Here is a 14,065-nt window from a genome sequence, read left to right on the forward strand (position 1 = left end):
TTTCACCAAGAACAGAAATGTATGCATCGTTCATGAATTGCAAAAACAAAAGAAAGTTATTCAGTCTATCAGTGTGTAATACAAATTATCTAAAAGAGACATTATACTTGTACAGTATGTTTCAGTTTTCTTTACTCTGTTTTTACATCCAGGACTATTCAGCTATGCTGTATTAGCCTTAGCATTTATACGCATTATACAACTAGCAGTTATAAGGACATTTGTAAGTGTAATGAACAGTATTTCTTTGCAACATTAAATGCTAACAGTAAAGTATTACTGACAGCATTTTCCATATTTGTGCAGTATTTCTGGCTTCTCACTGGCCCGTAAGGTGACTGCATCCTGTTCTCCTTGTAAACATGTAGTACCGGTAATGTGTCAACTTCACATGGTCTGTTTATTAGTGAGACAACGAACTGAAATACTGCAGGAACTGAAAAAGTGACTGATGAAATGCAACAAACCCTCAAACCCACAGATCCCCTGTGCTGATGAACTTTACTACTCCATATCTCCAAACATTTCCCTTGCATTGGTGGTAGAGCTGAAACCATTAGTTGATTGATCAATTAGTCTTTTGGCAAAAAAAAAAAAAAAGGAATCTGCTACATTTTTGATAATCAGTTAATCGGTTTAAGTAATTTTTTAAGCAAAAAGGTAAAAAAAACAAAATCACTGGTTCCAGCCTCTAAAATGTAAACTGACACAAACAAGACACTTCAATATGTCAACTTGGGCTTTGGGCAGTTATGATGGCCATTTTTCACTATTTTCTGACATTTTATAGACCAGGCGATTAATTGATCAATTCAGAAAATAATTGGCACTCTAAACAATAAAGAAAATAATTAACGGTGTCATCAATTTGTCTCAGAGTCTTTGAGAATTCAAGTGTGAGTTTAAACATCTTTTAATTTGGGCCTCTGATAGAAATCTGATCTGTTGACTAGATTTGTTAAGCAGTTTGTTAATAATGCAGTGTGTTTTTTAATGAATCTACTATTAACAAACCTACTTGGCTCTCAGGACACAGATATTGTGAAGAGCTTTCAAATTCAGTCTCTCTCTCACACACACACACATACACACACACCTACTCACACATATACAGACAAAACATTTCATCTGTATAACACTCTGCCTACACTGTTCCTATTTGAGCTCAAGAAGCACAGAGCTGCTGTGGGAGTTTAAGTCCTGACTGATTGCTTGTGCAGGAGGTCAGGATGCTGCATGTGTGTGTGTGTGTGCGTGTGTGCGTGTGTGTGTGTGTGTGTGTGTGTGCGTGTAGTGGCAAAACCATTTCCATCCTCCAACTATCGTGATTACACATGACAGTCTTGTCAGTGAACGATGCTAAATAACAGACAGAAAAGAGTACAAATAGCAAAGTTTCACTCCACGGCTTCTCGGCTTCACACACACACACACACACACACACACACACACACACACACACACACACACAGCATTACTCTGTTACTGTTACATACTGTAGGGGATGTCGTCTGGTGGGTTTAAATGTTTAAATATTGCTATTTCTCACTGCTACAGCGGGAAGAGAGTATCCTGTGGTAATCCCTGTGTCAGTGGCCTTCTTCCTGCTCCCTTTGCCACAACAATTTCCCCAAGGCATAAATACATCAACCCTATGTATGTAAGCTTTGCATAACCCAAGAGCTGCTAATGTTGTAAATGTGCTACAAACTGGGTGGCGGAGAGCGATCGAGGAACAACACAAGAAACAAAACTCACAAATAAAAACTGGCAGAAACAGATTTTTTTTTAGTTGTAAAAAAGGGGGGAAAAGGCAACTTAATCCTTGAGGGTGTTGTGCCATGTGCTGTATGCATTGTGCCATGTGCTGTATGCATTGTGCCACCTGTTCGTAGATGAGCAGTGCACCTGGAGCTCAACCCACAGAGTGCATTGTGGGTAAAAGCAAATTTGGTACCAGGCTGCAGAGGAAGGAGATGTCTTGGAGGAAACCTGGTTTGAGGCTTAATTTAACATCTAAGAAAACAGTGGTACTGACATAGATTTCATTTGACAGCCACCGCCTACTCACACACAACTTCTCTCTCTCTCTCTCTCTCTCTCTCACTTATTTTCACACTCTCTCTCCTCTGTCGCTATCTGGCATATACACACACACATTTACAAAAATGTGATGTAACAGCCCCCTTGAGCTGTAATCCAGGGCGAGCATCCATAAAGAAGGCCTGTTCAGATGTTCAAAGGAAACCACGAAAAATGACTGTAGCTGGCAGTCGAGCAGTGCCATTAACCAGCCACCAGATCTGGTGTGTGTGTGTGTGTGTGTGTGTGTGTGTGTGTGTGTGTGTGTGTGTGTGTGTGTGGCTGGAGTTATCATTTTGGTGCTACCAGTCACAGACGTCATCTGTGTGTTTGTTCATATAATCGTTACAAAGTACAACCAGGAAGTCCAGTTGGCTGATTTGCATGTGTGACGTTTTCTTTCCACTGATGCATTTAAATGGGTTGTGGGAAACTCCCACGCTGAGTCCAAGATTGATTACTATTTACTGTACTGTCAATGTAGTCCACTATGTAATGTGTTCCAGGATCACAACAAGTTAGACAGGAAGGCAACAGGCTTTCACTGGAAAGTGACTCAATACATTTATTTAAGTACTTTACTTAAGTACGATTTTGAGGTAGTTGTACTTGAGTATTTATAATTTATGTTACTTTACTTGAAGCTACTATACTACCTGAAGAAGGTTTAATCAGGCAAAATAAAAGTGAGTACCTGTGGGGATGGACCATGGGTGTGCAGTGTACATCAATACAATACACCAATAATGAAAAATCACTTATGTAGTAGATTTAACACAAATTCTGCATGTTGAGAACATATAGTGATTATAGTACTTTTACTCAAGTAAAATGTATAATGCATTCATATTTTTACATTGTGCTATTGCTACTTTTAGGATCGGACACACAGCTACTTTATGTAAAACACAAGAGCAAACAGGACGTTTGGTAACACAATGCAAAAATATGATATCAGCAAAGCAAATATCAATTTCAGTGATAGCAGGTTCACGAGTGCAGAAAAACCTGACAAGATGCCTGAATGAGCATTGTTATTCAGGCATTATCCATCCTAAAAAACAAATATATTAGTGCTTCTGTGGTGGGGTCAAAACTGTCCCCTGAGATGGACTTGCCCCCCCCCCTCATGGTGGTGACACTGTAGTACTGTAGTACTGTGGTACTACCATCATGCATTGCTCAAGGGGGAAAGAAATCTGTCTGCGCAGTGCATTAAAAGAAATGGCCCGATTAGTGTCCCATAGGTTTGTTTGTTTGTTTTTCATTTTGCCAACTACACATTATGTTGTCCTTTACACAGAACTCCCTACAGACAGAGTACTGAGTAATTAATTAACTCTTTTGGACCCAGGCGTCCTGGTTTTATGAATACCTCCCAATAAAACATGCTACAAATTCAAATTGGATTGTCAATATGCTAAAACCAATGCAGTTCCCACTGAGGGTACAGAGTCCACACACAAGTGTCAGACTGTGGAACAACATTTGCATATTTCAAAGCTCTTTAGACACTGATGTCCTTTCTTTACAGCCAGTGGTTGATCACAAAGGTTTCAGCTACCTAACAGCCATATTAGCAGATCAATATGAGCCACTTAATGCAATCATTAGCAAAGGTTATGACCATGTACAAGAATAGATCTCTGTTCTTGTTTACTGACACTGTCTGCATTGTAGCAGCTACACATCATGCTCACGCCAGATGTAAAGATATCCAGAATTTGTAGTTACTAACATGACCGTGAGTCAATTTATTTAAATCATGAGATGCATCTTCTTTAAAACCATGTGGAAGTAAAGCTGCAGGAAATCAGTGCTTTTAATTCATGGGCAGCACAATAAGGAGAACAACGAGAACAAAAGGAGGAGAACAATAGTGCTACTGTCCATGGACAAATAATGGATAAAAGCTGGCATCACGTAGCTGCAGGCCTACAATCTGTGCTGGTGTGAACAGAAACATTCAGTGCTGTGGTGCCATCTAGTGGTCACAAGAGAAATGTTCTAAATCTAAACTGTTGTGGGGTCAGAGGAAGCAGACTGTGTCCAAAAATCTGCTTGACAGAAAGAAATGATAAAATGAAAAAGAACGTTTTAAGCCCTGGAATTCAAGGTTTCTTGTTTGTTGGTTTTACTGGTAAACTGGTCTTCCTCAGACAAAAAAAAAAAACGAGGGAAACCAACATGTCCAACATGGCCACCTGTTACTGTGTAGCAGCTGCAGGTAAAAGTAGGATATTACTACTCCACTGGGCCAGTAATGAGCAGCGGTAGAAAGTAACCAAGTACATTTACTCAAGTGCTGTACTTAAGTGCAATTTTGAGGTACTTGTACCTGACTTGAGTATTTCCATTTTCTGCTACTCGATACTCGCCTCATTTTGGAAGCAAATATTGTACTTTTCACTCCATTAAATTTTTTTGGACTATTAATGCAAAATACAAATCAACTAATAAATGGATAAAGCAACCTGGCAATAGGCCAATACAAAGTAGCTGAAATGATCCCCGGCTGCAACATTTAAAACATTATGTTAAACCAAGAGCACAAAAATGAAGAGTGTATTAAATAAATGATAAATAGTACGAACAAGCAATAAACAAGAAAACTAAGAGCCTACAGCCATGCTAGCAACTATGTGAGGCTATAATCAGGCACAGTGGTATTGGGATAGCGTTAGCATGTTAGCTGCCTGCTAACATGCTCACTATGGATTTATCAAGAGCTATGTATGTATATATTTATGAATGTATTTTCTCATAATAATGATAATGCTAACATGCTGATGTTTACTGGTGGTTTACTATCTTAGTTTAGCATGTTGTTTAGCGTGCTAAAATTTGGTAATTAGCACTAAACATAAGTACAGCTGAGGCTGATGGGATTCGTTTTGCAGGTATTTAGTCTTTCATTAAACCTGATGATGGCACTAGATAAAAAGTCTAGCACAAAGTTGTTAAAATGTACCCTGAGGGGAACATGAACGTCTGTACAAACCTTCATAGCAATCCATTAAATTATTGTTGATATTTGCCAACCATGTTGCAAGCGTGGCAAAGAAATATGTTGTGATCAAGATTAAATGGCATGACAAATATTAAGGAGGCTCAGACACATACTACATATCCAAGCAATGTCTTCTTCATCTTGTGGATGGTTCTTTAAATACATATAGATGCTTTTAACACATTTAATTGATCAAATCCCCATAATATACTTCCTGTCCCCTCTGCTCTGTACCACCAATAACACAATACACTGTGCAGCTTGAATTCCAATGTGCTGATTTGTTTTTTATCTTTCTTTATTGATCAAGAGAGAGACGCCTCAAAATACTATCAAACATTTTAAAAGCCTCCAGAGCACCATTCAGTGTGTGCAGACACCTGTTCATTTGTCGCCCAATTCATATTATTTGAATTTATACAGCCAAAGATTGAACAACAATTATGAGATCAACATACAAACATTTTCTTTAAAAATATATAAAAATGACAAAGAGAGGAAAATAACCTCATATAAAACAACATCTCTGCATCTAAATATAAATGAAAGGCAATAAGAAGGATGCACTCTATACAGTATATAATCAGTGTGGATGAATAACACTTAATTGCCTATAGGTGGCATAAGAGAGCTAAAACTTAAACTGAAGCGCTGGACTTGGCCCCTTGAGTCTGAGAGGAATTGAAAAAATGAGATTTAAAAAACAAGATTTTAAAAATGTGTTGACACATACACACACACAACATGTGTTAAAGCATTTTGAAAGAGCTGAGTTAAACCTTGAATTTACAGTACTGTAAGTTTGCAGTAGAAAACTCTTCCAAACTGTCAACGCATACATGCCAGCGTTGAGGAAGCAACGAGGTTTCTGCGAAGTCTCGTTTAACCCTTTGTTTTTGAGGATCTGTCTGTCTGTGTCTGTCCCAGAAAGCAGCGAGCCGCCGTCCAAAAGAAAGGCGACGGTCGAGTAACTTTCCAGTGTGCGGCACAATAAGTGTGCACTTTATATTTTGGATGGTTTGAAGTCAAAGTGAGAGAGTGTTCCACCCTCAGATCATGAAGGATTGAGCTTGTTTGTAGTGCTTGAGCTGCAGAGAGCAAAGAGATTTCCTGTAATTACCATGGGACCAGTGTTATCAGCAACTTATCAACAGAATTTAATGGCAACCTAAATACATGGCAGCGAGCAAAACAAGCCCTGACACGATAATAGTCCCTCTGATCACTCACGTTGCGGATGGGAGGAGGAGGAGGAGGGTTGTAGGACTTGGTGCTGAAAGACAAAGGGTGGCAGTTCAGTCTGAGCTCATTACGAGTCAATAACACACCGCTGCAGGCAACAACAAGAGTCAGAGGGAAAAGTGAAACCCTCACCTCTTTGTTTTCTTGTCCTCTGTTCAAAGAAACAACAAAGGAGAACAAAGTCAAGTTAACATTTTTCATGATCACTACCATTTGTCTGTTGGCAATAGTGGATAGTAATTAGTACATTTACTCAAGTGTCTCTGTCCACCTGACAAATGTAAGTCCAATATTCACTATCAGCTCTCCTGAGGGAAAAGTCTGTCTCTTTAGCTGCTAAATTTTCACCAGCTAGTCGCTAACTGCGTCTGTCTGCTGTTTGGTGCCGGGCGGGAAGTCTACAGTGGGTTTTTAGAGCTTTTTCGCTGCTTGAAACGAGACCGATAAGAGCAGTTAGACTGAAACAAAACAGTAAAGTGCCCTCTAAATCAAAACAATGAGCTGTAAAACATTAAAACACTCCCTCGAGCTGAGGGAAACGGCAGTGACGGGTGATAGTTTGTCACTACGAGGGATCCTTTAACATACACAATGCCATTTTTTACACTGTTTATATAAAAATATTGATCAGTGCATTTTGTAGATAATTTTACTTACGCAAGATTTTGAATGTAAGACCTCTACTTGCAATGGAGCATATTTACATTGTGGTATTTCTACTTTCTACTGCATTTATACTTAAGTAAAGGATCAGAATGCTTCCTCCACGACTGTCTGTTACAGCCTGTACACAATACTTTTTCCTGCCCTTTGCTGTGCCTCCACAGTTTTATCGTTGAGACATAATCCTCTGCTTTCTTTGAAAAATAAATAGAGTTGAAAAACCTCATTGTAGTAGTATCAAACAGATTAAAAGATATTACCTTATCGGTTAGAATTTGAACTTGTTTCACAAGACGCATCTTTATTCCTTGACCCAAACAAAGATGGACGATGGAAGACGGAAATCCATATTTGTCAAGGTCAACGAATAAACAGACATCTTGAGAAACAAGTCAAAACCAAAGGGAATATCTAATGTACCGGCAGGATAGAAGAGAGGTTGAGATTTATGGATATGCTTTTACAAAACACAGGTTTGTTAAATGACTTGCCTCTATTGATTTTTAAACTTTATTCAACTGAATCAAATGTATTCATTAATGCAAACATCTCAAATGTAAAATCAATGGCTGCATGACAGGCACAAACTGGGGCCTCTCTCTCTAACACACACACACACAGAGCAGCATCACATTACTCACTCTTGCAGCAGCCTCGGCGTCGGCAGACACACACACAGATGCAGCAGAAAAGGACGAGGGTCAGAAAACCTGCAGCACCTGCTATCAAAATCGTCATATTCAAAGGATCTAGAAGGAGGGGAAAGAGAGTATCTTCTCAGTCTTTGGTGGGAGGAGCGTGACATGTAAACTCCAACGAGGAGTTGTACCAAAACGACTTACACTCAATAACTTTCAGCTGTTGGGCCACGCAGCTCTTGGGCGCCCCCACGCTGTTGGAGGACTCGCAGCGGAACATCCCTGCATCTGTTTTGGACACACTCTTAAACATCTGCTCCAGACAAAGAAAAGGTGAAGAGTTGAATTGAAGAGAGCAACAGATGTGTGTCTGGACAGATGTGCATAACTGTGTTTATACACTGCTTGGTGCATTTAAGCGTGTGTGTGAGTATTTGCATATTTTAGTGTGTACTCACCAGTGTGCCCTTGTTTGTGTCAATGCTGTATGGAGTATCTGCTGTGGCCGTCAGAGCCTTGTTGTCTTTGTACCAGCGGTAGGTGGCAGGAGGCACACTGAGTTTGTCCTTACAGTGAAGCTCCAGGCCTGAGCCCACAAACACAGAGCTCGGCACCTCGCAGGACGGGACGTGAGGAGGCACTAAGGAGGCAGAGAGCAAAATATATCTAGATGTTTTTTTGATTTGCATACATGTATCCAATCAGATGTAAACTTGACCATTGGCTAGTGGGAAGCTAGCAAGGCAACTTTAGGAGGTGTAGGAGGTGTGTGTTTGGATTTCAGCTGGCAAAAACTTTGTTTACATTTCCAAAGCATGTGGTTGAGGTCTAATTTATCTTATCCTCCTCCTCCTGATCTAACTACGCAGGTGAGGGAGGTGAACAGTCCTTTACAGCTCCGTATCTCTACACAGGATTAAAAAAAGTGATTGATTTTGATCAGAAATACGTCACATTACAGAAGCTAAAGATACTCTAACTGCATTTCATTGTGACTTTAAAGGCACCATTTATTATCCAACATGCTTTCTAGACAAAACCTAGCAAATTACAGAAGTTTTCTGTTCATTTGTCTCACACAGATAAATATGCATTCACCCTCATATATGTACATTTACATATTCACAAAAACAGGGTTAGGTTTCCCGTCATACCCAGCACATTGAGGGTCACAATAGCCTCTCCCAGGTTGACGAGGTCCTCGCTGGCAGTCACCTCACAGCGGTATTCCCCCGAGTCTTTCTGGGTAACAGAGTGTATCGTCAGCGTCGCTCCCTCTATCTTTGCCCGTCCTGCGTAAGAGGCTAGAGTGGAGGGTAATGGAAAGGTGATAGAAGAAGCTTAACTAGGTGTTAAAAAAAAATAAATCAAAGGTAATAATGAAGGGATGGTTGAAAGAAAGGCAGCAAAATATTAGCTTTTTTCAGTTTGGAGAAGTCAAAGGAAGCAGATGCAGCGAAGGTTTGTCGTCACTCACGAGTAAATTTGTCATTAAAGTACACAAACGTCACCCCCTTTCCTTTCTTCTTCCACTCGATTCGAGGGCTCTGATCTTTCTCTGTCCTGAACTCACAGGAAAGCACAGCATCTGGAAGGACAGAAGGCAGAGCAGCAAAGTAATGTGTCAAGCCACAGAACATGTACTTTTGGCCTTGTTTGGACTGCAGGTCATTTTCCCCTTTATTTGTTGCCTTTTTGTCACAACTGTGTATCCATGAAAACTGATGATGTAACACTGGATGTGTTGATAAAGGATTAAAGGACAGTTCTGCTGTTGAGTGACTGCTGTTTCTGCTCATTTCCTGTATTCATATCTCCCTTCCTTTTATCTTAGATGATTTTCTAAGAAAATATTCTGAAATATATGTTGTATCTGGTATTCTCATTAAAGAAGACAGGATGTCATTTAAGGTGTTTAAATTCTTGGAATGAGAAACATGCAAATCTAAAAAGCAGATATCCAATATTATACAGTATGTTTTGAAAAATATATAAAACTTTGTCTTCTGATATCACTCTTCAGATGCACCGATGCATAATGTGTCACCTTTTCTTTCATAGTCATATTTACCTACATTTTTTTTTTATTCCTATCATTTGACCAATGACTTCAATCACATTAGACAATTTTGTTCTTTAAACTTGCGATAATCTTAAAGTTTCACCTGTGTGCTCGTGGACCTCCACTTTGGGTTTGCTGCTGGTTACTGTCACTGACAGACAGACAGGACCTGCAGGGGTGAGACGGGTGACAGGGCAGTTTTTTTTACTGTCAGGTCACCAAGTACAACAATCTTACTGCTGCGAGACCAGAAGCACAAACAGACATGTCAACAGGATAAAAAGCCCATGAGAATGAGTCACAGCCTACACATACCACGCATGGATCCTCACCATATAGAAAAAAAGTACATTAACTTCCAACAACAGAATATGTGCACATCCACACACACACACACACACACACACACACACACACATAGAGATATATAGAGTGTGCAGCTGCATCCTGATGGTGCCAGGAGCGGTGGTGTGCAGGAATGCAGGTGATGGATGACTCTGACAAGCTGCCTTAATCCTGACCTGATAACCTCTTTTAGTGATGTGTCCCTTCTGCAAGCACACACACACACACACACACACACACACACACACACACTCACAGCACAGCCTACATTCCCCTGACAAAATATACAAACTGTGTTAATGAAAAACACACATATTTAAAGTGATAACCTGCCCAAAATAGGGTTTAAAGGAGGTTTGTTCTTTCCTCCACAAAGAACAGCATCAGAAGCAGCTTCAGTTCATGCATACGGTGATGGAGTTCAATGTTTTTAAAACTGTTAAAACAAAAACAAAAATCTGAGCTTTACCAAAATATGGTTAAATATAATTTGACCAAAAGGCTTGGAAGCTTCAAGGAGGGTGATGATGTGACAAAGCAGCCTTCCTTGGTATCACACGGCTGGACAGAAGAGTATCTGCTGCAGATTTGTGACGTTTCTATTAATGTTATCCAGCTTTTTGTGTTGTGGAAACTTCAATCTGACATAAATCCACTGTAACTAACTTTCATTCAAGCCGTCCTCAGCTGTTGTTCAGCCCACCTGTGAAGGACAAAACGACCTTAAACGAGACGACAAGGAGCAGCTGATAAGTAACAACGTAAATTCTTGATGGAGAATCATTTAAGGACCTTTTATTTGAGAAATATTGATGCATATGTCGTGTTCGGTGTTATGAAGAGAACATTTGGGAGTGTGGTGTGCACACATGCATGGAAAAGCATGCTTTTCTTAAGCAGACAAAGCAGCTCTTTGTGACAGTAACCTTACCCTTCTCAGCTGGCACAACACACACACATATCTGTATTACACACTTGTGAGGATCTACACTAACCCAACCTAATTCTGGTTCTAACTAAACCTGAATCCTTGCCACAAACTAATCTTAATTTATGTAAACAGGAAACATATTCAAACATGCATGCAATATATTTTAAAATAAAACACAAACAATAAATGTCTAGTTCAGGTATAGACATATGATATGATATAAATCATATTCAAATGCATTGTTTTAGCCTTTTAAAAGCATTAGAAAGTGCTCAAATTCAATATTACCAATCATGCCATGCTTTACCCACGTGGTGGACATGAATGAAAAGTGTATTTTGTGTCTGTAAAATATTCCAAACCCATTTCTTTACCAGCCTTGTCCTAACTGAGGATCAACATTTCAATCTTTTAATCTACGTGGGGACATTTGGTCCTAATAAGTAAATACAACAAAGATCAAAACGCTGCAATTATGGATATAAAGCATGTTGTTTGGAAAGCAGCCTCTGTCCTTTAAAAAACATCCCACAGCAACTTCAAATGCATTTTTCCAGATAGCAAGCAGTCGTTTTCATCTCAGTCCAATTAGCAACAGGGTCAGTTGGGGGCTATCTTCAAACTGAAACGGTGGGATCTCAGACTCCTCCGCGGGGCCGCGTGATCAGTCTCTGGATCTCGGGTTCAAACGGCATCAGAGTGGGTTCAGTGTAAACATGATGTCCAGTCACATCCACTCCCTGCACAATCTCAGCCCCTGAACTCATCACACCGCCTCCCCTTAGTGTAGGTTTAACATGCACGGACTCAATCAGACAAACTAATAATCAATGACAAACAAATCAGGCTGCTTCATGTTTAAAGTTATCACAGTTCACCATTTCTTGCCAATACATAATAAATCTCTGATAATCTGTAATCTGACTCATGCAGCATCGCTCAAGAAAAGCCTCTTTGTTCGCATCGTTATCCTGCATTTATAAGCGACTGAACAAAAATAATGTGGTGAAAAGGGATTCAGGGCCTTTTAATCTTTAATCTTTAAAACTTTTTCTCACCCCAGATTCACATCTTAAATTTGAATTTAAAAAATAATGGAAATTAGTATTCCATTAACACATCAAGGTTCATTTTTAAGGTTATGGTCCACCAGCTTAAACTCTTTATGTTTTGCCTCTTATTAATGGTGTCTTGCTTTTTTTAAACGTGAAATTTAAGTTTCAACCCCCCCTGCATACACTAACCATTTTCGTAGAGTCCCTAACTGTCTTTGGTAAATAGCATTTACATTTTCTGCACAACTTTAGAAACTTTCCCATCTTTTCTTAAATTTATTTTACTGACATAAACCCACATTTCAAGTGAAATAAAATATCTAGAACAATAGAATAGTTTGTGGGGGAATATTAGAGGAATATCCTATTAAAAACACACCAGACTGTGGACAGATATACCAGAAGATCCGTCTTAACACACACGCCTGAACTTCTAGCTGTAGGTCTATTTTGGTGTGTGAGCCTATAACCGTCAGTAATAACATTAAAAACTCACTGTGCAGCACAGTGATGAGGAGAGGCAGCGCCAGCATCTTCACGGGGTTCATGTTTAGCCTCGGTGGGTTCGGATCCGGCCTGAGGTCTGTGGGTGTCCGCTGCGTCTGGATGAGATTCACTCCAAACTCTCTGCAACTTCTTCAACTTTCATCTGCAGCACGCGCGCGCGCGCCTCTCACTCATCCCGGACAACTGACGGGGAGCGCGCGCAGGCGGGAGAGCCGCTGCTGTCTCGAGCTCAGGGAGAGCACTGCCCTCGCGGCAGGCAGGGCTCACAGGGGAGCTCGTTTCATTTTGACACGGGTCCGCTCTTTGATCTGCCCTGTTAGTATCTCACACAGGATCATTAGGACCGTGTTCAAACGCCTCTGATATTTCCTGGTTTCTTTTACTTCATGTGACATTATGAGAAAGAGAATATTTGACTGCAATTTAGAAAAAGGCCAGCATGGACTGGTTTCCATTGTGGTACTACAAATATGCAGCTGGTTTATCTGTCCGGCTGCATCTGGACTGTTTTGGTTCACTCTCACCGCTCTCTTTGCATTGGCTTTTGCTGCAGCAGGCTCCTCTGTACACAACCTGCTCAGCACCATGTTGCAGTCAGACACAGTTAGTGAGAGAAGTTAGTTAGCGGGTGAACACAGTGGAGCTTTTAACAGCTAAAGAGCCAGATATTTCCTACAGGAGTTGGTAGAGACCAAACAGCTAAAAGAGAGTGAATATTGGACGTACATTCATGAGGTGGACAGACACACAACTCCAAATGAATTATAATACCCTGTCATTACTGCTGGATGTGTAAATAAGCAAGTGTTTGCTATATCAACTAAAAAGGTGATGATATGTCAATGTTGTTTTCACAACGAGTGGCCAAAAGATCAGTTATTGCAGGTTTAAGTACAGTTTTGAGGTACATGTACTATACTTGAGTAGTTACATTTGATGCTACTTTTACATTTGATGCTACTTTTCTCCACTAATCCGACAGTTAAAGTTACTTGTTACTTTGCAGATTAAGATTTTACAAACAAAACACATGAAACATGACACATTATTCTCCTTGTTGACACGTGTGTGGAGAAAACACATAAATGCAGTCTCACTTTAATCTGAAGTACTTTTTGCATTCATTCAGGGATTTTTCTAATACTTTTTTAAAAACATGTAATCATGCGTTTGAATTTAAAAGATTGAAATCATCATGTTAGCGTTGTGAGTTTGCACATGTCAGAGATGAGTGTAATAGGAGGTGCAGAGACGGGACAGCTGCTGGCTGAGCTACTGTGTCCTTGGCTATTAGGTTTCTCACCACCAGCGCTCGCACAACAGCACATTGTCACTGCTTCTGGTTAATGCGCACACATGCTTACATTTGTGGCCATATGCACACACACACACAGGGGCCATACATGCAGACACGTGTGCATGAACACACACACACAAAGAAATACAAAGTCACAAAATCTCTGCTGCAGCACCTGTTCACCATCAACAGGCCCAGCTGCTCTGCTGTGAGCAGGATGTCATATCACACAC

General features: G+C 40.1%; 1 protein-coding gene across 1 annotated transcript; it reads right to left on the reverse strand.

Moving 5' to 3' along the window:
• Window positions 1-5,358: 5,358 nt before the first annotated feature.
• jam2b (junctional adhesion molecule 2b) lies at window positions 5,359-12,608 on the reverse strand. The gene is made up of 10 exons (XM_070914862.1): window positions 12,525-12,608; window positions 9,801-9,866; window positions 9,113-9,223; window positions 8,790-8,939; window positions 8,094-8,275; window positions 7,840-7,948; window positions 7,639-7,746; window positions 6,467-6,485; window positions 6,323-6,365; window positions 5,359-6,180 (listed from the first exon to the last, which is right to left on the reverse strand). Exons 1-10 carry the CDS (start codon window positions 12,574-12,576, stop codon window positions 6,142-6,144), a joined length of 879 nt encoding a protein of 292 aa, XP_070770963.1. The 5' UTR covers window positions 12,577-12,608; the 3' UTR covers window positions 5,359-6,141.
• Between the last annotated feature and the right edge of the window lie 1,457 nt (window positions 12,609-14,065).

Source organism: Enoplosus armatus, chromosome 11, assembly GCF_043641665.1.
Source record: "Enoplosus armatus isolate fEnoArm2 chromosome 11, fEnoArm2.hap1, whole genome shotgun sequence".
NCBI classification, from domain to species: Eukaryota; Metazoa; Chordata; class Actinopteri; order Centrarchiformes; family Enoplosidae; genus Enoplosus; species Enoplosus armatus.